This window comes from Manis pentadactyla, chromosome 11 (genome assembly GCF_030020395.1).
Source record: "Manis pentadactyla isolate mManPen7 chromosome 11, mManPen7.hap1, whole genome shotgun sequence".
Classification (NCBI taxonomy): domain Eukaryota; kingdom Metazoa; phylum Chordata; class Mammalia; order Pholidota; family Manidae; genus Manis; species Manis pentadactyla.
In genome coordinates, this window is record NC_080029.1 from 5,474,753 (window position 1) to 5,502,613 (window position 27,861).

General features: G+C 40.3%; 1 protein-coding gene across 5 annotated transcripts in view; it reads right to left on the minus strand.

Moving 5' to 3' along the window:
- EML1 (EMAP like 1) overlaps positions 1–27,861 on the minus strand; it is a 171,051-nt gene that overhangs the window by 52,849 nt on the left and 90,341 nt on the right. For all 5 annotated transcript variants that reach the window (XM_036882126.2, XM_036882125.2, XM_036882127.2 and 2 more), the window contains exons 2-3: positions 12,155–12,337; positions 2,058–2,193 (exon numbers count right to left, since the gene is read on the minus strand). In XM_036882126.2, the coding sequence (XP_036738021.2) occupies positions 2,058–2,193; positions 12,155–12,337 (319 nt within the window). The remainder of the gene's footprint in view (positions 1–2,057; positions 2,194–12,154; positions 12,338–27,861) is intronic.

Consider the following 27,861-nt stretch of genomic DNA (forward strand, 5'->3'; position numbering starts at 1 on the left):
ATGCAAACAATCAACAGAGTGAAAGGCAACCTATGGAATGGGAGAAAATATTTGCAACTCATGTATCTGACAAGAAGTTAATATCCAGAATATATAGGGGACTTTAATAACTCAACTGTAATAACAAAGAAGTAAATAACATGATTAAGAAATGGGCAAAGGAGCTGAACAGATATTTCTCCAAAGAAAACATACAAATGGCCAACAAACATAAAAAGATGCTCATTATCATTAATCATAAGAGAAAAGCAAATCAAAATCACAATGAGATGTCACCTCCTACCCACTAGGATGGCCACTATCAAAAGAAGAGAAAATAACAAGTTTTGGTGAGGATAAGAGAAATTGGAACCCTTGCGCACTGTGATGGGAATGTAAAACGGCACAGACATTACAGAAAATAGTATGATGGTTCCTCATGAAATTAAAAATAGAATTACCTTATGACCCAGCAATCCCCAGATTTAAATCCCCAAAAGAATTAAAAACAGGATCTTGAAGAGCTATTTGTACACCGATGTTCACTGCAGCATTATTCACAATAGCCAAGAGGTGTAAGCAACCCAAATGTCCATTGACAGATGAACAGATAAAGAAACTGAGATGTGTGTGTGTGTGTGTGTGTAAAATGGAATACTATGCAGTCTTAAAAATGAAGGAAATCTTGACACATGCTATAATATGAATAAACCTCAAGGTTATGCTAAGCAAAATAAGCCAGTCATAAAAGCACAAATATTGTACGGTATGATTCCACTCATAGTAAGTATCCAAAATAATCAAAACTATAGAAACAGAAAGTAGGAAGGTGATTGCCAAGGGATCAGAATAGGAATTACTGTTTAATGGGTACAGAGTTTTGGTTTTGCAGGGTAAGAAAGTTCTAGAGATCTGTTGTACAATAACAGGAAAAATGGTTAAGATGATAAATTTAATGTTATGTGTTTTTTAACCATAAAAAGAAAGAAATCATAACACTGGCAACCTGAATCTTTAAAAAAAGTCAACCTAGTCAATCTAACAACAACTAGATGAATAAAAGATAATCCATATCTACTGCTCCAATTAGAATCCAGCAGGTCATTTCATGTTGATCACAAATAATTACTCAAACAAGCATTAAATAGATATGAAGTGAGGCTAAGAATTTCATCTTAAAGTTTTAAGACCTGAAAAACCACTTTTCTTAAAATCCACAAACAATAAGTACATGAAACTCTATCTGATGAAATACAATGAAAATTTTCTTGGTGAAGGGTAGGCCATTACGAGTAAACACTATATATTTAAAAGATAAGATGGGACTGCTACATTTCATCCTGAGTCACAAGCCAACATCAGAGCTAATGCTTGCAAGCCCCCTTGGGAATCCACAGTGTACGACTGAGCACATTCACACTCTATGTCCCCTGCACACATAAGACAGTCAGAATTTTAATGATCTCCATGGTTCCGCTGCATTCTTCAAGCAAGTGCATGAGGCAGCACTGCAGAATTTCTTTAAGGCTTTCTACACTTACCATCATCAGGTATTTGATAGTCCAAAGCCTAAAATTTAGAAAAGTACCCTGATACATAAAATATAACATTTTAATGTGACAATTAGGAAATCACAGAAGAGTTAAAAAGCAAGCTCTGCTTGATCTGACAGACAATATCAAGATCAAGAACTCCACTGCGAGGCACAACTTACGTGTGTGAGTTTATCCACATTTTATGGATAAGCATTTAAGGTCAGCATGGCAATCTGAAGTTGGCTGTGCCAAGTACAGATGTGGGAACAGCACAGCGATTTTTACATAGGTTATGCTCCCATTTGTTTTTTCAAGAGAACTTTTAAGTAAAAACACAAATGGCACACCATGGTTTTAGCCAATGAGATCTGAAACAATGTGATGAAATCTGAAAAAAGCAGAATAATAAATTTATACGGGTCCTGTATGGCAACATACTATATGAGCTTTCATTCAGATGAGAACTTGTAAAAAAAGTAATACTTATGGTAAACTCTGGGATGGAACTGCTTCCAAGTTCACTTCCGGCACTTCACCGCCTACCTTTTGGTGGTCGCTGGCACAGCAGTCTCCTTCCTGGTCCCGGACGGGGACGGCAGAGAGCCACTGGGTTTCTTTGGTAACACGGTGCCATTGTTGACGGTGGTTCTTAAAGGTAAGGTTTGCACCAGTGGTCTTGCTGTAAGACAAGCAGAAAAAGAAATCAAAACCTTCACCTTTGTCAAGGCAACTGTTTACAGAACTTAAGCTATGTAGGGAGGAAAGAATGCCCATTTTAAAACACTCGTGGAATTGATGATGGTGCAAAGACCATTTAATGGAGATTTTCAACAAATGGTACTAGAACAATAAACCTAGATGCCAACCTCACACTGTACACAGAAATGAATTCAAAATGGACCACAGACCTGAGAGTAAGATGCACAACCATAAACTCTAGATGAAAACACAAGGGGAAAATCTGTGTGACCCTGGGTTTGGAGATAACTTTTAGATTCAACACCAAAAGCACAATCCATGAAAGAAAATATCAACAGCTTGGACCTCATCGAAATCATAAACATTTTTTGTGCTGTGAAAGATACAGCTAAGAGGATGAGAAGACAAGTCCTAGACTGGGGGGAATATCTGCAAATCACAGATCTGGTAAAGGATGTGCAAACAGAATATAAAAAGAACTCTTAAAACACACCAGCAAGAAACCAACAGCCCATTTAAAAAAATGGGCAAAAGATCTGAACAGACGCCTCACCAAAGAAGTTATACAGATGGCAAATAAGCATTTGAAAAGATGCTCCACACTTTTTGTCATTAGGGAAATGCAAATTAAAACAGTAATGAGATATCTCTATACACCTATTAGGGGTGGCTAAAATCCAAAACACGGACAAAACACCAACTGCTGGCCAGGATACAGAGCAACAGGGACTCTGATTCACTGCTGGTGGGAATGCAAAATGTTACAGCTAGTTTGAAAGGTGGTTTGGCAGTTGCTAAATATAGTCTTATCGTGATTGTGTGATACTAGCTATTTACTCAACCGATTTGAAACTTATGTCATATAAACCTGTATTTAATATTTGTAACAACCTTATTCATGATCATCAAAAACTGGTAGCACCAAGATGTCCTTCAATTGGTGAATGGATAAACAAATGATGGTATATCCATACAGTGGAATATGATACAGCCAAAAGGCAATGAACCAATCCATACAACATAGAAGAGTCTTAAATTCATACTGTCAAGTGAAGGCAGTCTGTTTGGAAGGCTATATACTGTATGATTCCATTTATATGATGCTCTATTAAAGGAGAAACTACAGAGACAAAAATCAGTGGCTGCTAGATGTAATGTAGAGGGGGGCATGGGAAGGGCTGTACAACACAGAGAAGACAAGTAGTGATTCTTCTATAGCATCTTACTATGCTCATGGACGGTGACTGTAATGGGGTATGTTGGGGGGACGTGATGATGGGGGGAGTCTAGTAAACATAATGTTGCTCATGTAATTGTTGATTAATGATACAAAAAAAAATCAGTGGCTGCTAGAGGTTGGTGGGGAGGCGGGTTTGGGAGGCCAGTGTGAACAGGTGAAACACAAGAGAATTCTAGGGTGGTGAAACCATTCTGTGTGATGCTGTAGTGGCGGCTATGGGACACTATTATTTGTCCAAACCTACAGACTCTTAGAGCACAAAGAATGAACTTTGATGTGTGCAAATAAGTCAATTAGGAAATGGAGGAACCCCATGATGGAATGCAGACAGAGTCAAAAGAATCTAACTGCATTACACATATATGACCAAACCTCGTGGAAGGGGGTGCAGAGGAAAGGTGCTGACGTAAGTAATTCTGGAAGTGAGTAGAGACTTTTAGACTATAAAAGGAGCTGCATGCGGCACAGTATTCTAGTTAGTCGCGTTTCCCGTGGGGCAGGGGATAACAATTCTGAAGCCACTCTGCATGAATACCGGAATTGAACCATCGGGGAAATGCATGGAGGATGGCGGGAGCCAGGGCTGTCACTGTCGGAGAGGGCAGTCTCAGGCCAGCAAGCGGTGAAGGCTGGGATGGCCGGTGTTGCCGGAGCAGAGGGGGGGACATCAGCGTGAAGTCATGTTTGGCTTCATATAGCTCCAGGCATGAACGTACAGATGTGGACGTATACCCAGGTTGGCCTAAAACACATATACTTCCTAGCTCTGCCCGCTGAGAGCCTAAGGTAATGACACCCCGTGCCCAGACCTTGGTTTGTAGTGCCATTCCATGACAAAAGGCATCAGGGCTTCTTGGCAAAATGCCAGAATGGGGCTGGGGCAGGAGCATCTCACGGTGCCAGGGAGTGAGGATAACATCCTCGGAGTTCTGCCTCCGCTGACTCCTGAACTGCCTCACCATCACCGATACGCTTACTAAATACCTATTTGGCACACGGCACCACATCAGGTTTCTTTCATGTGTCCATATCTAAACATGATTAGCCACTCAGGGAAGGTGGTGGCTGCAAAAAGTTAAAGTTCTGGAAGAGAAAACTCCCCATGTCCAGTCTGAACAAGTACCTGCCCGGAGCACGAAGCTGGCAGGGCCCAAGAGCGGCTGTAATGAGTCACAGACAAGCAATCTTTAAAACTGCAGAAGAGAAACAGCACCAGGGAAGGTTCAAACCCAGTCTCCTGCTCAGAAGGTGCTGAGGTAAACGGCTCTCAGGCTTCCAGAGGGCACACTACAACACGATACATTCTGCTGGTTCATGAAAGGTTTTCTTTTTAAAATAACATTTTAATGGTTCCTAGGGGGAAACATAGACACACAGCATCAAAAGGAGAATTTCTCAAATAAAAGGAGAATGGTTGATGTATTATACAGGTTTAGAATGCGATCATCGGAGGGATATCAGGATGGTCGGAATCCCAAATCTCAAGGGAAGCTGAGAAGCACAGAGCAGTAACAGGCAGAGTCTCGGGTCAGGCAAGATGGGACTCGCTCTCAACGTGGCTTATGTGGCCTCGGAGAAGCCACTTACCTTCCCAAGCCTTGGCTTCTTTGCAAAAGAAGAGTCATGATGCCCACCTTGCGGGGCTGCTGTGAGGACTAGGAATGGAGTGCAAAGCTGGCCCTAGAGTGCCTAGCCTGCTATAGCGCATACATGACAGGTGCTGCCCCAGGGCCATACCTCCAGGTGATGAGATGCTTTGGGACATTTCAGTCATGCAGCATTTCAGTTACAATCAGGTACCTGAGGCAGACCCAGATCCAGCGCATGTCCCAGAGGCATCCTGCACACACAGGGGGTGCTGAGGAACACCCTGGACGGTTCTCATCCAGAAAACGGCTGCTTGCATCCTCGTGCCCAGAAAAGTGAGAGGAAGTGGCAGAGGTGAGGGACTGAGGGACAGGGCACTGGCCCAGTGTGTTTCCGACTGGCAGTGTGACCTTAGGCCTCGTCTTCTTAATCCACACAGTAAAGTTTTAATTCATAAATGCTCTAAGGATGTCCCTTCCCTCTCTGAAATCTATGATCCTAGTTCACGAGAGAAGAACGTCTGAAAAGCAACATCTGAGTTCTTGGTAACTTGGTCACCCCGGCAAGTTGGCTCCGACGGCCCTGCCGGGCAGACACCTTGGTCCAGCCACCCGTGTGGTATTTACTGCCAGCACTCACCTGGCATACTATTTAAAATCAGGTGCCCATAAACTACTTTGAGTTAAATTCCCTGCAAAATGACTCCACAGTGTGGTAACTGAAAATCTCTGGCTCTGACAAAAGTATTCAGAATTTTAGGTCTAAAACATTCACAATCAAGCCTGAAATGAAATTTTTCCCATCTTTGTACATGGTCAAGATTGGAATACACAGACTTTGAGAATATATCCCTGATGATGTATTTCCAAACTGCAGCTGTAAATACAGAAATTCAAGTATAGCTAGTCAAATCTACTAATGCTTCTTATTGTTATGATCTGAAGATCAAGAAACATTTTTAACTTACATCTTAATAAAAATTTACCATTAGATTTCAAAATAAATTTAATTATGTAAAGCATGACTATGTATGTGATTATGTGTAGGAACCCAAAGTATAGTTTTAGCATATCTGATAATTATGAACCTACAGCTCCTGATTATCTATTTAATCACTGGAAAGACTTGGAACTGGAGAAAACAACTTGCCTTTGCTAAATTGTAAGAAAAGTGGATAATTCCTTAAGTGCTGGACAAGATCCCTATCACTAACGCCTTGCAAAGCTGCAGATGTATTTATCCTCTGACTCAACAATCCCACTTCAAGTAACCTATTCTAAAGATAAACTGGCAAAAACACAAAATGCCATATGGACAAGGCCAATCACTGCAGCACTATTTGTATAACAAAAGACCGCCAATAGGACTGGCCGAATGAACTGCAGCACATCTTCACTGTGAAGCACTATTCCGCTGTAAAAGGACTGAGGAAGCATCTACAAACTGCACTGAGAAAAGCAGGGTGTGGAGCAGTGTGTAGATATGGCACCTCTGACCTACTGTGCTGGAAACCTGATGAACTACAGATTTACGATCCAATTATTTTTAAAAATTTTGAAATTACCAGAATACACATTAATCAAGTTTTCATATCTTGTTTGACAGATAAGGCTGTCCATGTACCATGTTTATTTATTTGAAATCTCAGGCATGGGTCTAATAGTGCAGGAATCCTGTAACACTGAAAATTCAATGTAATGGAAGTATATATGGGCAAAAAGGATATTAATTATCTGAATACAAAAAGTCACACTTATTAACAACCCAAATGTCTATCAACTGATGGACAGATAAACAAGATGTTGCATATCCATACGATAGGATATTATTCAGCCATAAAAGGAATGAAATACTGATACATGCTACAACATGGATGAGTCTTGAAGACATTATTCAAAGTGAGAGAAGATAGTGGCAAAAGACCAGATTGCATGACTTGATTGATATGAAATTCACAGAACAGTAAAATCCATAGAAACAGTAGATTGGTGGTTGCTGGGAGAGGGAGGAGAAATGAATGCTAATGGTAGGGGGTATCTTTTTGGGTGATTAAATGTAAAATCAGACAGTGGGAATGGTTGTACAACTTTGTGAACATACTAAAAACCAGTGCACTATATACTTTAAAAGAGCAAATTTTATGTTAGGTGAACTATATGTCAATAGGTTGCTATAAATAAAGTCATTTATTATTAGACAACTGGGAAAATCTGAATGCTGACTTGATATGAAGGAATTATTAACTTTTAAGTGTGATGGTAATATGGATTTTTTAAAAGTATTTTTATATCTTTGAAATACATATTAACATATTTACAGATGAAGTTTTGTCTTGGATTTGCCTTAAAGTAATTCTGATGGGGCAAGGGGAAGTTGGGAGGATGGGGGAAGAATAATAAATAAAACAAAATAGACTGCATGTGGATAATGAAGCAGGTAGCAAATAAGTTATTTTTCTTTCTACATATACATTTGAACATTCACATAATACAAAGTTTAAAAACAATCTTTCTTAGTCCTGAAAAACTGAATATTTGTACTAAATCTTTTCTATCAATCACTAAAGAAAGTTTATCTAAACTGGGGAGGGCAATTAACAAGAAAAAAGAAACTATAGCATGCTCCACATAAAGGAAAACAGTTATTTTCTGTAATTACCAACGGGTAAGGCAAAAGACGAGGAGAAAATGCAGGCTATAAGAGAAGAAAAAACCCTGCTCTCTCATTTTGGTTACCAGGATGGAGACCTAAGCTCATTAGTCATTAATTTCATTTACTGCAAGAGCTTAAAAATTTCCATTTGTTAGTTACACCCATCTTATAACATTTGTGAAGGGACCGTATTATGCCACACAGTCATGTGCTGAATATGATGATATTTTGGACACTTTGCAAATCAAAGAAAAGAACTCCCATTTCTAGTCACTTGATTATTCATTTCTTAAATACTTGGTTTGATTTGAATAATGCTAATTTTAATAATACTGCTAAGTATGCACAGCAAAGCCACATGGATGGCAAAAAGAAAACATATACAGCCAGCCTTGCGGTCCAGTCCCAGATCTGTCCCTAACCAGCTGTGTAACCTGGGGCAAATTATTCTATCTCCTAGAGGATACTGAATCTGTAAAATGAGCATAATAACACTCATATCAAAGAACTTTGGAAAGAAGAAATGAGCTAATAAATCCAAATACATATTGCAAAATTCAGAACCTACCCAGTTAATAAATGGTAGCTGCCAAGTATTTTTTGAATATCAGGGTTAAGTGTTAATGTAGCGGAGATTGCTTAAAAATTATCTGAGATCTGCTTTCAACAGCAGTTGCAGAGACTAAGTTTTGAGAATAGAAGGTTCTGATGTCCTGGTCTGCAGGACTGACTTGCTTATCAGCCCCTTCAACAGAAGGTTTTGGTTATATTTAATAAATCTCTTATCTGTTCATTAAAGAGGCTCTTAATATAACCAGTTATAAAGTCTGCAAAAGGTGTATTAAAGTTTTACAAATTTAATAAGATGTTTGAACACACAACAAAATTTAAAATGAGAAATACGAACCACTTGCTGATTAATGCCTAACAAAGCAGATAATCCCAGATACATGGGACAAGTACTATATGCCTATATTTTGCATTTAAAATCATGCAACAGTCACCTAGAACTGAAATGGAAATTAGCTGTGTGTATACAATGGGCTTATTATGTATTTAACTCCAAACCACAATTCCTAGTCTTCTTGGGAACATGAGGGAAAACTCCAGCTCCAGACATTCCCTCTGAGACCTGCTGTTGACCTCCATGCAGTGAAGGTCACATTCAGTGGTGAGGAAGGAGTCATTTTTAAAACATAAATTTCTTCTGCTTATTAAGGAATATATACCAAAGAACATTTAGAAACCAGCTAAAAATATAAAAAAGAAAAAACAATCACAATCCTCCCAACTCAGGATAAAAACCCATGAGAGCTCTTTCCAGTCTTCTTTGCAGAGACTTTATCTCTTCGGCTGAAATTATTACAACACACCCAGTTTTATATCCTCTTGTGACTTTTCATGTAATACAAAAGCACTTCACTGTTACCAATAACACCAACATTTTTAGAGACTATACAGCATTCAATCACATGAGGTGCCAGTTTTCCGGCTATGCCCCTACTGCTTGTTTTTCCTCTACTGTTTTCTATCCAATATGCATAATGCTGCAACAAATTCCTTCACTGACCCAGCATTTTTCCGTATTTATATTCACCATTGGAATACATAAGGGGGTCTGTCCCCTGCAATCACAGTGCTGAACAACTTTAATATTAGCAAGAATTTAAGAAAACCCGCTTCCACAGGCCATTTGATTCTCTTTACTCCACTATACAGTAACCCACACTAAGCAAAATTAAAACATTCCAAATCTTGCTATCTGAACACAAATCCAACATGCACAAAATTAACTTTGCAGGCTGAGGTTCTCTACACTTAAGAAGTATGACATGGCAACCAGTTCTAGTTATCTTTTTTAAATAACAAAAGCAAAGGAAAAGGATGATAACAAAGTCTGGGGACTTAGGTAGAGACTGAGGTAACCCTAAGACCCAGGGCCTATCACTGGGTTAAGAAGGCTGAATAACAACTTAGTACAAGAGGTTAATTCTGGGGACAGGAGAATGCTGCCCAGAAAGCGTGGAGTCTGAGACAGAGCTCCCTGTGGCCACAGGCCTAGCCCTCTGTGGGGCTGGCCACAATCCTTCCCCTGCCTCAGGAAGCCCTGGACTTCATCTGTTAGTGAGTTATTAGTTAAGCCAATGAAGAATGACAAAGTAAGTCAAAGCTTAGAGGGCATGCCAACTTCCTTCAGGTAAGTGAAGCACTGTCCTGAAAGGGAGTGGGCGCTCACCAGTGGCCTCCAGGCAGTACTGCGGCCGAGCAGGAGCTGCGTGCAGCAGTTAGGGACACCTGCTGACTGGGGATGCGGTGCGTGCCATGCACTTCCTCTGAGCTGAACCACACTACATGCTCGCTGCCTTCCAGGACAGCCTGTGTCTTGGTGGCACAGGTGCCCCTCTCACTGGGCAAACCGCACAAAGATGTGCACCCAAAGCTCAAAACATGGAGCCCTAAGCTTCTGAACTAACCTTGGGGAGGAAAAAAAATCACTTCACATGTAACAATTAGAATGCCATGTGTCTGCTCTACTTCAAGTCTGGGTGGGGACAGCAAGCCAAGATATGATGAAGTGATAGTAACGATGTGTCCCTAACAAAACCAGAGGAGGTTTGCCTAAAATCCGCCTTGTCTGAAAGATCCCCTACCAAACCACGGCTGCAGAGGGTGAGCTCCCTCCGGACGGAGGCGCAGGGCAGTCCTGACGGGGCACTCTCCGGGGGAAGCAGCAAGCGGGGCTCCTGCTGGGCTGCCCCCACCAGCCGCTGCCCGCTTCTGCTGATACCCACACTATGAAGTGGGCAAGACCACAGCCTGCCCCCCTCAGGAGGTGCTGCCCCCCTCACTAGCTTTCCTATGGCCTTCTCTCTATTTTTTGGTGTGACCTGCTGGCTACCATGCTTTGATTTATCTTCACTTATGAAAAGGATGTTCTAAAGAATCAGATCTAACTATGAAAAAATTAGAAGATGTTTTTTAAAAAAATCACATTTTACTCTTAATTAAGAAAAGAAAACTCCTGGGTAGGCCTCCTGTATTATTTTTTCCATGAATTTTCTAAAACTAAGGAAGTTTTAAAAGTTTGAAGTTTTATAAAGCAGCTACTTCTGATGTACATTTTTGGGTATTTATTATTTTCAAGTCAGCAGATTTATTTTTGGGAAGCTGAGTAGGTCAAGAATACCTAAAACAACCTGGTTTCTATTTAAAATACCCTAATCACTTTGTTAACTCAGAAGGAGAAAAAGATTACTTAAGAGGATTATTCAGGTTGAAGACAGGGCCCAGCATGGATATCTCACACAGAGCTGGTGATAATTACCCCGAAGGACAAAGAAATAGATTTCTTCCCACAGACGTGTGAAAACGTAGCCAAGTACTTGAGAGAAAGCTAACATGCAACATCAGACAGTACCCTCTCCTGACTCCAACAAAAATATGGTAACTGCGAAATAATTTGTTAAATCCAAACAAAAAAAGAAAGTTAACTTGAAAGGAACATTTACATGTCACAATCTCAAGACATTTTAACCAAAGGGATTTTATAGCCACGATGAATTCTGTTTTCTAGAGTCAGGAAAAGGGGGATCCCTTTTTCCCTTTCATGATTCTGGCAAAAGATGAACCACACATACGGGTAGAAAGCAGACATCAGGTACTATCCAGGGCAGGTGCTTTTATGAGGCGTTGTATTTCCAAAGTTTTAAGAGGGTCACTACAAAGTTAGTTAAAATGCAATATTGCTTTTATACATCCCGTTTCCAGGCACCATGGGGAAATGAAATGATGATTTAACTTTGTCGGAAATCCACTAGGTATAGAATTCTGTAGTTGGCGACATTCTCATGGACAGCAGAGGAGATTCAGGAGAGACAGGAGGCTCTGCCCAGCAGGAGCTGATTATCTAGGAAGGTGGGGTAGGGGGAGGAAGTTAGTGATAAGCTTCAGGACTCTGAGCAAATCAGGGAAGGACCTGTCATCCCTGTGCCCAGTCCTTGCTCAGAGCTTCTCATCCGGCATAGACCAATTAAGTGTTCGCTGGGCTGAACTGAATGATAGTATAAACCGAGTACAGAGAAAGAGGTCAGAGTTACCAAAATGTTTCCGGGTGGAACAGCTTCTAAAAGGCACCCAGAGGACCACAGGGTTTTTGCAAGATACCTCCACCTCGAGACCGTTGGGAAACAACTGTTCTCCAGTCCTTGGCAGCCCATCTTGCCTTGACTCAACAAGCATTTACTGATTACCTACAAATGTGCACACTGGGCTACACAATTCACCAACATCAAACCAAAAATGACCGCCCCACTTTGTGTGATGTCTGACAATGCTAAGGGTGTCTCATTGTCTTTCTAAGTTGCCCTTCTCTGTCATATTGAAGAGTGCAATGTATCTGCTGGAGCAAGAACCTTCAACAAGACCAGTTCTCCTGTTGTTCTTGCACATCTAAGATGCCCACCTTTGGTAGGTCCTTTCCTATTAAGCACAGCCTGCTGTTCCTCAGTAATGTTCAGCCGCCGAACCACGTCAGCCAGAGCCGATTTGAGCAGCTGGATGTCATCTTCTTGCATCTGGACTCGCTGCTCCAAAGAGGCGATGCGGTCTGTAACCTCCATGCTACTTGCAGCGGAAGCGCTGTCATCTACACCAACGAAAGGAACACGTGAGTCATTAAGTGTTTCCAGAGCAGTCTGACCAACACACATACACTGCACATCGCTATGACATAATATTTAAAAACTGAAGACAAACACTCTTATGTAGAAATCACGTGAAATCTTTTACTATGTAGAACTACAATGCCTCATTCTACCAGCCAGTCTTTTCATTCTCTGTGCATTTCAATTTTTAAAACCTGTGTTTTTAATTGCCATATATTTTTTGAGGCACAGGCCAACTTGTTATCTTTTCCATGATATCAGAGAACCTCAGAAGTACAGGGGATATTAGAATATATGTACTTCAACTTCCCACACATTGCAGAAATCCACTGCATGGTCCTCTAGCTTTTGTTCCAACAATGCTAAATGACAGGTAGTCAGATCATCACAAGGCCATACTCTCTACTGGTCAAGACTTTCAGCGATTGGCTATTCTGACAAAGCGATATGAGGGTCAAGTCTGTCTGGTAAGCATACCCTTATGCCAATAGCCATCACAGTTTCTTGCATAGAACCATTAATTCACAATTCCTTATAAAGATCTGCCAGGCCCTACAGGATCTTTCTTGCCTCTCCAGTCTTGTTCTGTATCATCCTTCTTCCCTTACCTCACCACGATCTGGCCACACTGACCTCCACCTCCTGCCTGTAGGGCATCTGCTATCGCCTTTCCTTGAGACATTTTTCAACCATCTTTTTGGAAGACCAAATTATTCTGTTCTTTAGGCCTCTACTCAAATGGGGGCTCTTCATAACTTTCCTAACAACCTTACCTAAAGTTGTTCCATCAACTTTACTTCTTCCTTTCGTAGCATTACTACAAACTATAATTGTCTTGTCTGTTGCCTAACTGAAATACAAGTCTCATGGAGTCGTTTCTGCTTCCAGGCATGACAGACTCCTCTCAGACAGCATCAGCCCCCTATAGAAAGCAATTATTAAGTCTGGAAATTATGCAAAGACAACTGCCTGAAAGTACTGGAGAGTGAACACAGGCATATGGGCTCTGGTAAGGAGTTTACCCTCACTCAGTGGAGGGCAAATGGGGAACTATACAAGTAAATGTCCTCTTTTGCGGCTGTTAGCCTGAGGCTAAGCGGTGCACACCATGGGGACTGAGGACCTGGGGAGAACCGCATTGTCTTTTTGTCCTGAAAAACCAAAAAATGAAGTCAAAAAACTGTGAACACTGAAGAGAGTGAGGAAATCCCAGAAGGGAAAAAGCCAGCAAAGGGGATCCCCAAACTCTGTCTCTTCACATCTCTGACCGACCTGTGAATCACACAGCACACAGCAGACTTGAGCACCCCAGCTAATGGCGGAAGATGAGCGGTGAGGCTGGGGCTGCTGCACGTCTGCAGTTCCAGTCCCACCAAGAAAACCACCCACTAAGACAAAGGAAGCAGCCCTCAGCAGAGAAGGACGACGGGATACAGAATCTCCACAATCTGACACTTGCAATATCCAGGATCCAATCCAAAATTACTCAACACACAAAGAATCAAGAAATTTCTCAAGAGAAAAGAAAATAAACTGAGTCCAACTCCAAAATGAGTTAAATATTGGAACAGATAGGAAATTTAAAATTGATATTATAACTATCCTTTATAAATAAGGGTATTTTCAATGAATAAACATTTCAGCAGAGAAGTGAGAAGTCTCAGCAGAGACACAGAAACAAAAAATGAACCAAGTGGAAATTCTATAACTGAGAAATATAATTTCTGAAATAAGGAATTTACCAAATGGACCTAACAGCTGCATGGACCTGACAGGAAGGACCAAGCAAACCTGAAGACAGAAAACAGGAGTATCCAAGGGGAAGAACACAGAGGAAAAAACTTGGGGAAAAAACCCAATAGAGCCGTGGGGATGTTAGATGATCTCAAAGAGCCCAGCATACGCTTGACTAGAACATAAGAAGAGGGAACAGGGCAGAAAAAAATAACTGAAAAATAACAGCCCCAAAGCCCCAAATTCAATGAAGGACAGAAATGTACAAATGCTAACACGTTACAAAATGCTACACAAATGCCAAGGAAAACAAACACAAAGAAACCCCGCCTCAAGATACATATAACCAAACTGCTGAAAACCACAGGTAAGGTGCACTTTCTAAGAGCAGCAAGAGCAACTTGACCTGTTAGAGGCAGGGGAGCAGCGATCTGATTAACAGTTGACTTCTTGTTATAAACCATGGGGACTGGGAGAAAGTGAAACATCTTTAAAGCACTGAATGGAAAATATTCAGCCCCAAATTCTATATCCAGCAGAAATATCCTCCAAGAATAAAGGCAAAATAAAGACATCTTCAGATAAATGAAACCTGAAAGAATTCTTCACCAGTAGATCTGCATTACAAGAAATGCCAAAGGAAGTCCTTCAGAGCAAAGGGAAATCATGTAAGATGGAAACTCAGACCCTCAGGAAAAAGTGAAGAGCACTGGAAATGATAAATGTCTGATGAGTTCAAGACTTTTTTTTCACTTTTCATTTTCCTCTTAATGTTCTTATAAATCTTTAAGCTTTATAATATGAAAACTATAATGCTGTCTTATAGAGTTTAAAAGGTATGTATATGTAATACATATAACCACTGTAACATAAAGGGTGGGAAGGATATGGATCTATACATTATTAACTATAAGGGATCTATGAAAAGTTAAAGATGTACATTGTAATTCCTAGGGAATACTAAAGAATAATGCAAAGAAGTATAATTAAAACCACAGGAATATTAAATTATAATTCTATATTCAAGAAATCCCAAAGCAAAAAGGAAAGAGGAAGAGAGGAACAAAAAAGAGAGACAAGTAGAAAACAAAAACCTGAAATGATAAGCCCAAACTTAACATAGAAATAATTACATTAAATGCTACATTAAAGTAATAATGACATTAAAAATATTAATTAAAAGGCACAGAATGTCAGAGAAAAAAGCCAGAACCAACTCTCTGCTGCCTACAAGACACACATTTTAAATACAAAGACACAGACAGGTTGACTGTAAATGAATGGAGAAAAGATAGAGCATGTAAACAGTAAGCATAAAAAGGCAGAAGTGGCAATGTTAATATCAGATAAAATAGATATCAAATCAAATGTATTACCAGAGATAAAGAGAACCATTTCATAAAGAAAAAAAAATCAATTTATCAGGACAAGAGAATCATAAACATGCCCAATAATAGAGCTTGAAAATACACGAAACAAAAATGGACAGAATTAAAGTGAGAGACAGACAAATTAACAATTATTACTGAAGATTTGAACACTCTTCTCTCAGCAACTGATGGGACAACTAATTAAAAAATTCAGTAAAGACACAGAAGATCTGAACAACACTATAAACCACTTTGACTTAATATGCATAGAAAATCACAACCAACAGTGGTAGTGAACATGGTACATTTACCAGGACACATCATTTTCTGGGCCATAAAACAAGCCTGGATAAACTAAAAAGACAGAAACAGAATGTTCTCTGTCCACAGCAGCATTAAATTAGAAATCAAAAGCAATCAGAGAACCAGGAAAACCCCTACACTTAAGAAATTAAACAACACACTTGTAAAATAACCATTTGGCTAAAGAAGACATCTCAGAAGAAATTAGAATATATTCTTAATTGAATGGTAATGAAAATGTAACATATCAAAATGTGTGGGTTACAGCTAAAGCAGGTCTTTGAGGAAAATTAATAGCTTTGAATCCCTTTATTAGAAAATGAGAGAATTCTCAAATCAATGATACTCAGTTTTTGCATTAAGTAACTAGAAGAAGAGCAAATAAATCCAAATCATGCAAAGGGAAGGGAAAGACAAAGAGCTGAAATGAAATAAAACGCAGACAAACAATGAAGAATATCAATGAAATCAGAAGCTCGCTATCTGAAAACATTAAATGTAAGCTCCATGAAAGCAAAGATCTTTTCTGCTGGTTCAATGCTCTATTCTCCCAATATGTAACACATAGTAGTAACTAAATAAATATTTGGTAAATGAATGAATAAATAGATAAGCTGGTATATCTATTAAGAAGCATGCATCAAATTGGTTGCTGGGGACATAAAAATGATCATTTTACACAGTTATCCTTAAGAAGCTCTCTGTTTAGGAGAGAAGACACATGTCCACAAATTTCTAAAATAATTTAAGTTCTATAATTGAGAAATGTAAAAGTGATAAGTAAACACAGAGAAGGGGATATTACTTGTGTTTGGAAAAACAGGAGCAAGTCAAGATTGGCCTTAACTGATAAAAACATTGACCAGGTGGAAAAGCAAGAAGAATGGCATTCTGGGCAAAGGAAACAATTTAAACAAAAACATGGAAATATCAAAGGATAAGGAATATTCAGATAATCATAGGCCTTGAAATTAAAATCCACCATCTTATAATACCTACTTGTACATACAATAATTCTATCTTGCACCTAAATTTGATCTCTATCAACATTTCAAGGAACAGATAATTGTTTCATACAGAGAAATATTTTCAAGTGTGTCTATGGCACTCCTAAGAGAATAACAGATATTCAATATCTGATAACCCCAAGAACCACTGAACACTCCCATACATCTACAACTGTTAAGCTCTTATGAAGAAAATATTGTATAACTCTTCTAAAAATATATAATAGACATATCTCTTTAGAGAAATCAAATTGTGAGGTAAGAATTTGCAAATACTTCTCCTCTTCCTAGAAAAAGATATTCCATTCTTTATGCTCTTAATGGAAGATTCACATTGTTTCAGTTAAGAATACTGGTGGGTATATGGGTATGTCCTTTTTCTCTCTCTCTCCCTGTTGATTAAGACATATAAAGAGCTTAAAAAACCCAACAGTGAAAAAACAGATAACCCAATTAAAAAACAGACAAAAGATAAAAACACCTTGAGTATCTTGAAGTATCCTGAGTAGATCACCAAAGTGCAAATAGGCTCATGAAAACATGTTCAACATCAGTAGCCACTATGGAAATGCAAATGATTAAATCCACCATGAGATATCTCTAATTAGAATAGCTAAGAAACAAAATACAGACAAAAAAATGCAGAAAGAACATGGAGCAAATGAAACTATCTGATATTGCACATAAGATGGTCTGGTCACTCTGGAAAACAGATTTACAGTTTCTTATAAAGTTAAACATACACTTACCATATGACCTAACAATCCCTAAGTACTTACTCTAGAGAAATGAAGACTCACATTCATACAAAACACTGTACACCAATACTTACAGTGGCACAATTCGTACTTGGTAAATACTGGAAACAACTCAAAGAAATCAAAGGTGATATACCCCTACAGTGGACTACTACTCTGTAATGAAAAGGAATGAACTATTGATACACGCAATGATTTGGATGGAACTCGAGGGCATTACACCGAGTGAAGAAAGCTAGTCTCAAAAAGATTACACCCTTTACTGATTCCATTTATATGACATTCTCCAAAAGACAAAACTCCAGTGAGAGAATAGATCAGAGGTGGCCAAGGATTGGGGTGGGGGGCACAACACAAGGGAGTTTTGGGGATGATGGAAATGTTCTGTATCTTGCTGTTGGTGGTAGTTACACAAATCTATGCTGTGTTAAAATGCATAGAATTGTCCCCCAAAAGCAGGTGGGTTGAATGGTAACATAAAAAGTAAAATAACTTTCTGAGAGGTCAGGTGAGATAAGGTTTACCCATTGGCTTTGTCAATTACTGGTTGTTGTGTTTTTCTTGCTGAAGTTAGTTGCTATCATACCATGAGATCTCAGCAAAGAAGTATTTCAATGAAAACTGAATACTCGTTGCTCACTGGAAAGAGACCATCCTTAAGTTCTATGTAACAACTTGTGAACAGACAGCAGTTCTGTGGAATATCTCCATTTGTCCTTTGAATGGAGAGGAAGGCAGGGAAGTCTCACTTCATAATGGCAGTCCATTCGGAAGGGAGAAGTAGGGGGGATAAAGAGGTATTTGACAGATATCTTCCCTTGGAGGAGCAATTAAACAGCTGAATAAAATCTTCTACCATGTGACTACAAGATGGGAGGGCAGACATGTGTGACAACTGTGCTGTGGGAGCCTGGGCCATGGCAGACCTAACGGGGAGTCCCCAGCCTCCTCCCACTGAGATGGGAGAAGCCATTCTAGAGCTAAGTTTGCGATAGAAAGTACTTGCAGAAAAGGCGTACACTACAGTCATTAACAGTGTGGGCTCTGGAGTTAAGTACCTGGTTCGAATCCTAGCCCTGTTACTTACTAGCTGGGTGACAAAGGGCAAATTATTTAATTGTCACATGCCTCAGCTTCCCCGTTTGGAAAATAGGGACAGCAGTTATCTACCTCATAGGGCTGTTGTAATATTAAATGAGTTAACATGTGTAGAACACTTAGGATATATTTTTGCATATAGTAAATGCCTTATAAGTGTAAGCTATTATTATTATCACTTGGTAATAAAAAGGTAAATTCAAATTTAATGGTTCCTTCAAAATTCATATGTGCTGTCTGAACATTGCTATGCAAAAGAGCATTGAAAAATTACCTAGAAACTAGTGTTTTGTTAGTAATATGTTTCTAAATCGTATGTGTTTTCTGCATAGAGAATCATCCATTTCTACGGCTGTTGGGTTGGTCGAGCAGATAGCAGCTGTGAGAGATGCGCACACATTCACTGCTGGGACCTGAGCACAGTACTGAAAAGGAACAACTATCATACAACCTTGCATTTTCAAATTGGTATTCTATACAATTTTATATACAAAATTATGTGTGATTATATAATAACATACCAAGTATGATAAGGCAGGCCTCATCTTTGTCCTACATTATGACAGAGAACATAAGCCAAGTGTCAGTGTGGGCTCAGTCTGCTCTGTAGACGGCTTTAATAACACTGCCTAAATCAGACTCTGGTTTAATTATATTGCCATGGTTGTATGGGAGAAAGTCTGATTTTAGTATTTTACAAAAAACCCCAAACCCCAAATACAAAGCCCCAATCATTTCAGTATCTGCCTTCAACACAAGTGATTAAAAACTGAACTGATCCGCTTATGAGCACCTCCATCTGTGAGATTTGCTGGTGTTTTCCCTACCACACAACCTCAGTGCTTTTCAGACCCTGCCGGATGGTTGCTTTAACCTGTAATGGACTGACCGTCTTACTTCTGCCCCTGCAGGCAGCTGCTCTCAAGAACAGACCGGGGGCCTTCTGGGCAGCAGCGGGAGCTGCCTGAAGTTCTTAACCTTCTTGTGCATAGAGGAGGCCAGTGTGGGTCAAATGACTTTACACTCCAATTCAGAGGGAAAAAACTGATTAGCATAACGAAAAACAAAACACGGCCTGGTTCAACCAACACAAACCGTTTCCAACCTCTGAGTACGTCACAGGATTCCACAGCGCAAGACGGGAGAGTTCATCTGAATTCATCAAAGAGAGCCTCACTCGGGTGGGAATCGAACCTTCCCAAGTTATTCATTTCAAAGTACTTTTCATTCCTATAACTCTAAAATGTATCCATGGAGGTCATTAAAATGTCAACAGTGCGGCTGCCTGTATCTTTTTCTCCAAGTTATCAGATTCTTGCCAAGCATCACTGCACTTTGTGGAGTCAGGGGAAATCTCTGTATTCCTACCTCTCGGGTTTTTCAAACTTCCGTATGAACTAGAACTCCTGGCTGGAGCTGGGGCCCCTGCTCATTTCCTTAGGAAGGCGTGGGGATCCATTTATACATGACAGGGAGGGTGTCCCTTCGCCTCTGTATCAGGTACTCTCAGCGATCGTGCTGCACAAGCTGACCCTTTGGGTTGAGCGGAGATGGCATTTTGTCTGAAGTAGGTGCAGCCCACCGCAGTTGCAGGCCCTCCATGCACTGTCCTAGCAGTCTGCCCTAAAAGGTGCTCTGTGTCCTCTACTGGCAATGACATTCTTAGGACTACAAACCCCCGCTTTGTGGCATTTTGTCAAGGTCCAAACACTGCTGAGATAACTAGTCCTCAAACAGGCTGATAATCGGTGTTACCTGTACTGGACTGTCTGGACCCTGGGGCTTCAGAAACAACCACTGACTGGGATTCAAATCGGGCAGGTTCAATACCTGGGTCTGTCATTTATTAGCTGTGTGACCTTGACAAATGACCACTCCAGGAATAATGCCACCTGTCTTTCAGAAGTGCTTGTGAGGATAAATATTAATCTATTTAAACATCTATTAAGTGATGGCAAATAAGTGCTCAAATGCTCCACACAAACAATAGTTTACTGTTAGTTTAGTTCCTTGTTGTTTGTAATAGCAAAAAGCAAACACTGGCCTTCAGTGAAATCAACATTAACAAGAGTTATCGAACAAATTCTGTGAGTCCTGTGCAGTGCTTGGACCAACAGAGGGACCTAGAATAGAGTAAAAGGTGCCATTGCTGCCTCTGATGCACCCCTGGCCAAGCTGAGGAAATGCAGCATTAACCTTAAGATGAAGAATAGTTCACCAGCTGTCTCACGTGATAGCGCCTCATCAGGATGGACAGAATGGACAGAGCATCACACCCACAGACCCCTCAGACTTGCCCTCATGAGAACCGAGCCAATGCCAGCTTCCTTCTCAGTGTGAAGTGATGTCATGGGCCCAGGCAGGTCCTATATCACCCCTGGGTCCACAGGCAAAAAGATGACCTTGCACTCTGCCCTTGCCCTTGACCTTCATGTGGCTATTTCAGGCTATGACTCTGAAGCTGAGTTACAGTTTTACAGTCAAAAGGGGCACAAAAGATCTTCAGGTAACCTGTTTTACTTTTATCTCAAAGGCAAGGGAAGTGCACTTTGTCCTCTATTCCCATGATTATCTCCTCATCCAGGAATAAACAGACTCCTGACTCTAACAATCTGGGGATGCAAAGATACTGCTGTCTGAGCAATGTTTGGGAGGCCAGAGGGGGCCTATTAATCTCAGCAGGTTAACTGGAACCTGCCCCTTTACCTTGAGATGGTCTCACCTCCTTCCCCTAATTATCTGAATCAGTAAGGCTGGCACCAGAACTGTGCCAGCTGCCCTTTACCCCGCCCACTCTGTGCCAGACCCTGTCCCTCTAGGTGTCACCTCCAATCCACACACCCCCGACTGAGGGGTGCCCCCCCCCCAGTTCTCAGATGAGGGTAGAGACCTTAGGTTCCTGTCCAGCTCACCTAAAGTCATGCAGCTAGGAAGCCGCAAGCCGAGGGCTCCCTGGAAAGCCTCCACTCTTTCCCCGCCATCGTGTCGTCTACCAAGTGACAAGTATTCAGTCCAGTGGGGCCTGCATGCTGCTATGCAAACTACTGATAGAATTTTTGCATCATTTTACCTCTGCCAAAATATTAAACAAATTTTATTTAGAAAAAAGATGTTATTACAGGGTTTTATAACCAATCATACAAGCAATAATGACCTTTCACTCAGTAATTTGCAGATAAACATTTCATATAAAAACTGGCCTTCCATATTACACATTGCTTGCAGAAAAGTGACATTGCCATTCTCTGAACCATTCTAGAGCATCCAACAGCAAAGAAACAGAAACGGTGTAGAGAAGCAATATGTATCTTAAAATACATATTTTAAGGCCTGGATTTCAGCCCTACTGTCAGATTTGCAGCCCTGTCCACCACTCCTGGCTGGAGGGTTCCAGCTTTATTTCTGTTCCAAGGCTCCGGCTCTCCTTTGCTCCTCTGGGTCAGCCTGGAGCTCTGAGTCCTTGCTCATTTCTGGCAGGGCCTGCCATTTGAGCTCTGGCTCTGAAACTCATCACTTCATACAAGATTGTAAGAGTCGACCCTAGTCATTAGTAAGCCCGTCTCAACGGATCCTTCATATACTCGACTGTGAAACAGTTCTATAACAGCCCTTGACTGATACAAAAGGGCTGCCATTGCCTGTTAATTAAAGGAACTTCAGCAGAGCCTCTTGAACCTGGAAAGAAATGGAATGAAGATCTTTTATGAATCTTAGGTTGGGAAATAGTGGTGTTGGAGACCAGAAAAAAACACATCAGATCACCCTAAGCAGCAACATTTAGCTATGCTGAATTTAGATGACATGGAGTTTAAAGCTAACAAACTTTCTGTTCAATTCAATACGTTACTGAGCTTCCTCCTGGGCCAGACTTACTGCCGGGCAACGTAATCAACACTGCGGCCTTCCGCATCTTAGGGAGCTCGTCTAGCAGAGGAGAGACCGGTTAACAAATAACCATCACAGAAACATGGGGACACAGATGCAGGGCAGCTAAACAGTCCCCATGTTGCCCCAAATCACAAGCTTGGTGAAAAGCCCAGCCAGAGATGCGGATGAGGAGCAGGCACGCCGAGATCAAAACACAGATGAAGGAGGAAGAGCAGGATGTCAGGTGAGCTACTGGGTTTCAATTACACCTGGCAGGAGAGGAAGAGTGAGAGCGCTTACAGAGAGAACTGCCTTGAAATTCTCTAGTTAATTAACTTTACCTTGAAATATACTCTAATTTCATTGCCTAACCATATTTATCAAGCCAACAAAGGCTTCCCACGGAACCTTGAGATCCCCTGAAGTATTTGGAATATTTATTTAACACCACACACATACACACACACTACACACCCAGACACCATGCAGTGCAGATACACACCACCCCCTATGTTTGCAGAACTAATTTTGTTTCCTTGTTTCCATCAGAAACTGAAAGACCTGGGCACTTTAAAGTTGTTAGTACCATTTTTTCTACTTTACAGCTTGGAAGCAAACAAGAGATGCTGCACTGAGCAGAAAAGAAACTTCCAGTAACATGTGAAGCAATATACTTTAAATTCGTCCTCTGCTCTGATGTTCAGTACCAGAAGCACTAAGGGAGAACGGCACACCCACCCTCTGGGACAGCTGGGACGGGGTGGGATCGGGGGAAAGACTAAAGCTTTCTAATCACCTAGCAAGTCATGCAGGACTGCTAAATCCTAACCATAAAAGGAAAGATGAAATCATGGACATGGGCAAGACAGAGCAGACCAAACCGTGAGCACTGGGTGGACTGGAAAGGGACCTAGCGCTGCAGTCTCAGTTTTATTTTACCAGGACACTATTGTAATATTCTCTTCTCATATTTGTTGTTCACTTCTAGATGTTAGTTCCTAAGCTGATTTACCAAAAAGTACCTAAAAAGGTAAATTTAATAAAGTTTTATTTGATACGATGGTTTCACAATCTTTCGGCAAAAAAGGTAAAGTAAAAGCTATTCCTATCTTAATTTTTTTCTATTAATTTCCATTAGTATAAAAATTTTCTATTTAAAGTACTGTACAGTTACATTACCCAATACTGGCTGTCTTCGAGACTGAATAGTTTTGATCAGTTTCAGACAATATTCCCTTGCATGAGAGCCTGTCCCTTAATAGTTGGGATGAAAGTCAGAAAAACACAATTTAAATGGTTTAAAATCTACCAATTAGGCTAAAGCCAAAAACTGCTTCTGTAGGATAAAACTTTGTAAAACATACTGAAGCTAGTGGTCCATCTTCAGGATAATACAGTAGATGTGTTTGGCTCATGAAAGACATCAAAACTGAAAAGACCTAGGTTCTCCCTGTAGGGTTCTCTTTCAGGTTCCTATCAAAAAAGTGGGGCTGCAACATTCTAAGGTTAGAATCTAAAGGAAGGTTTGAGTTTTAACCTCTACCACCCACATTCCTTTTTTGTGATCATTGTTACTGTAAAACTTCTTCTTTGTCCTTTCTTACTGACACTGTGTAACTACTGTTTTTACCAGTGTTATCAATTCCTGAGTCCAGCCAAGATGGAGTTACAGTTCCTACCTAAAGCAGTTAAAGGAACAGACAAAATATATTACACAAAAGTTTTCAGGACATTGGATATCAGACAATGAAGGACACTGATTGCTCAGAGACGGTCAGCGAGGGGACCCTCCCACTGCCCCGGCACACGGCCTAGGGGCTTTCCAGGAGAGGTGCAGGGAGGGGAGCCCAGGGGGAGCCTGGAGGTCTCCCTGAGTTGGGCAGATAGAGCCTGAAGTCAAGAAACGCCAAGACAACCGGAGCCCAGAGTTCAGGGCCTGCAGAGGAGGCAGAGAGAGGAGGTACATCTCTGGGATTCGGCAGAGAGCACCCCCGGGGCCTCAGCTAGGCACTGATTGGCACTTACGTGAAGAAGTTATCCAGGCTAGGTAAAGGACCATCCAAAAAGAACAGAACAATCACCAGTGATCACACAGGGCTAGGAATAGTTCCTGCCACCATCAGCCAGGGTAGAAAACCACATAGTCCACAGAGCACTGGGTAGAGAACTCAGACGATCTTATCAGACTAAACACTACTCCCGTTCCCCCTAACCAAGCTTAAGAGCAGGAAACAACAGGATCACACTGTTCGAAGTAACTTAACCACATCCCAAAACCAAGTTCAAAAGTATTATCAAAGTATGGAGTATCCCAGCTCCCAACCAGGTAAAATTCACAATGTCTGATATGCAATAAAAAATCACCAGGCATTCAAAGAAGAAGGAAAATATGACTCACAATAAGGGAAAGAACTGACAAAACAAAACTAACCCAGAAATGATACAGATGATAGAGTTAGTAGACAAGGGAAATTAAATGGTTACTATAACTGTATTACATACATTCAAGAAGCCAGAGGAAAGATTTAATAGGATATGTAGACACATGGAAGATACAGATTTTTTTAAAGTTGAACTTCTTGAGATGAAAACTGTAAAATACTGGATGAGACTAACTAAAAAGATCAGTGAGCATAAAGGAATCACAGCAGAAACTATCCAAAAGGAAATATATAGAGAAAACTGACTAGAGAGAGAGAATATGAGACTAGAACACCAGGGAGCTTGTAAGACAACCTCAAGTATCCTACTGTGTGACACAAGTCCCTAAAAGAGAAGAAAGGAGGAACAAAAACTAATCAGAGAAAGAATGGCTCAAGTTTTTCCAAATTTGATGAAAACTATAAATCCACAGACCAAGAAGCTCAATGAATCCCAAGCACAAGAAACATGAAGAAAATGACACCAAGGCAGGACAAAATCAAGTTGCCTGAGACCAGTGATAAAGAGAAAGCCTGGCAAACTAGGAACACAGAATTCCCTCAACTTGATAAGGAACATCTGCAAAAAGTCTACAGTTACCATCACACTTACTGGTGAAAACCTGGACGCCTCCCCTCACAGAGTGGGAACCGAGAATGTCCCCTCTCACGGCTCCTAGTCAACCTCCTATTGAAAAGTTCCAGCAAGTGCATGACAAGAAAAGGAAGCAAATGGTATACACTTTGGGAAAGAAGAAACAAAACTGTTTGCCAGATGACATGATTTTCTATGTAGAAAACTCCAAGGAATTGACAAAAACTTCCAGAATAAGTGATTATAACAAGACTGCATGACACCAGGTTAATATACAGAAGTCCACTGCTTTCCTCTATACCAAGTGGAACTTGAAATTTAGAAATACCATTTATTAGCTCCAAAATGAAATACTTAGATATACATCTAGCAAAACATGTGCAGGACCTCTATGCAGAAAACTGTAAAATTATGATGAAAGAAATTTTTTAAAGATCTAAAGAAATGGAGAGATATTCCATGTTCATGGAGAAAGACAAATACCAAATGATTTCACTCATTTGTGGGGTGTAACAACAAAGCAAATCTGAAGGAACAAAACAGCAGCAGACTCACAGACTCTAAGAAGGGACTAGTGGTTACCAAAGGGGAGGGTTGTGGGAAGGTGGGTGGGAAGGGAGGGAGAAGGGGATTAATGGGCATTATGATTAGCACACACAATGTAGGAGGGATCACAGGGAAGGCAGTTTAGCACAGAGAAGACAAATAGTGACTCTATAGCATCTTACTATGCTGATGGACAGTGACTGCAATGGAGGCTGGTGGGGGGACTAATAATATGGATGATTGTTGAAACCACAATGTTGCTCATGTGAATGCTTCATAAGATTGTGTATCAATGATAACTTAATTTTAAAAAAATAATTACATTGTACAGCTACAGGAATCATCATGCTACTGATCAAGGAACAGACACACAGACCAATGGGACAGAACGGAGACCAGAGAGAGAGCGTGCAAATATAGTCAAGATCTCTGGTACAGGGGTGAAGGCAAGTCAATGAGGCAAGGACAGTATTTTCAACAAATAGTGCTGGAACAACTCAATGTCCACGAGCAAAAAAAAAAAAAAATCTAGACACACATCTTAAGCCTTTCACAAAAATTAACTCAAATTAGATAGAAAGGGGAATTGGTATTTTGATCTGAGTGAACACAAAAACACACAATGTATCAAAACTTGTAGCATGCAGCTAAAACAGCTCTTAGAATTTTACAGCACTGAACACCTACATTAGAAAAGAAAAAAGAAAGAGGAGGAGGTGAAGGAAAATGACCTCAGCTTCGACCTTCAGAAACCCAAAGTAGACAGAAGAAAGGAAGTAATAATACACATCAAGGAGTAAGTCAGTGGAACAGGATAAAAAATGCTAGAGAACAATGAAACCAAAAGTTGGTCCTTTAAGACAATAAATAAAATGGGACAAACCTGTACCAAAATTAATCAGGGAAAAAAGAGAAAGGACACAAAAATAGTATCAGGAATAAGAGGTGACATCACTATAGATCTACAGATATTCAAAGGATAATAAGGGAATATTAAGAACAACTTTATACCAATAAATTCAATAACTTAGACAAAATATACAAAGTCTCTGGAAGACAAAACTACCAAAGCTCATGCAAGAATAGACAATCTAAATAACATTATTAAAGAAACTGAGTTTATAGTTAAAAACCTTTCCACAAAGAAAACCTTAAATGTAGGTAATTCCGCTGGTGGATTCTACCAAACATTTCAGGAAGAAATAATACCAATTCTTCACAAACTCTTACAGATAATTGAATAGAAGGAAATATTTCTCAACTCATCTATTAGGCCAGCATTATTTTAATGTCAAAGTCAGACAAATACATTACAAAAAAAGTGTTGGTTACTATGTAGGACAACTGAATATCTGCTACACTGCTGCAAGAATGGGAAATGGTACAACCACTTTGGAAACCAGTTAACCCCACACCACTGTTCTAGCCAACCATGCCACTCCCAGGTATTTGCCCAAGAGAGATGAAAGCCTATGTTCATACAAAGACTTGGACACAAATATTCAAGGCAGCTTTGTTTGTAAGAGCTAAAGAGAATGTCTAAGTGAATACAAAAACTGTGGTACGTCCACACAATGGATATACTACTCAGTAACAAAAACATTTTAATACTGATACATCTCAAAATAGTTATGCTAAGTTAAAGAAGCCAGAAAATATCGAGTACATGCTGTGTGATCCACTTACATAAAATTACACAAGATGCAAACTAATCTATAGTGGCAGATCGGTGGCGGAGCGGAGCGGGAAACAGGGACGATGAAGGGGCACAAAGGAACTGCAGGGAAGATGAACATAGTCATTACCT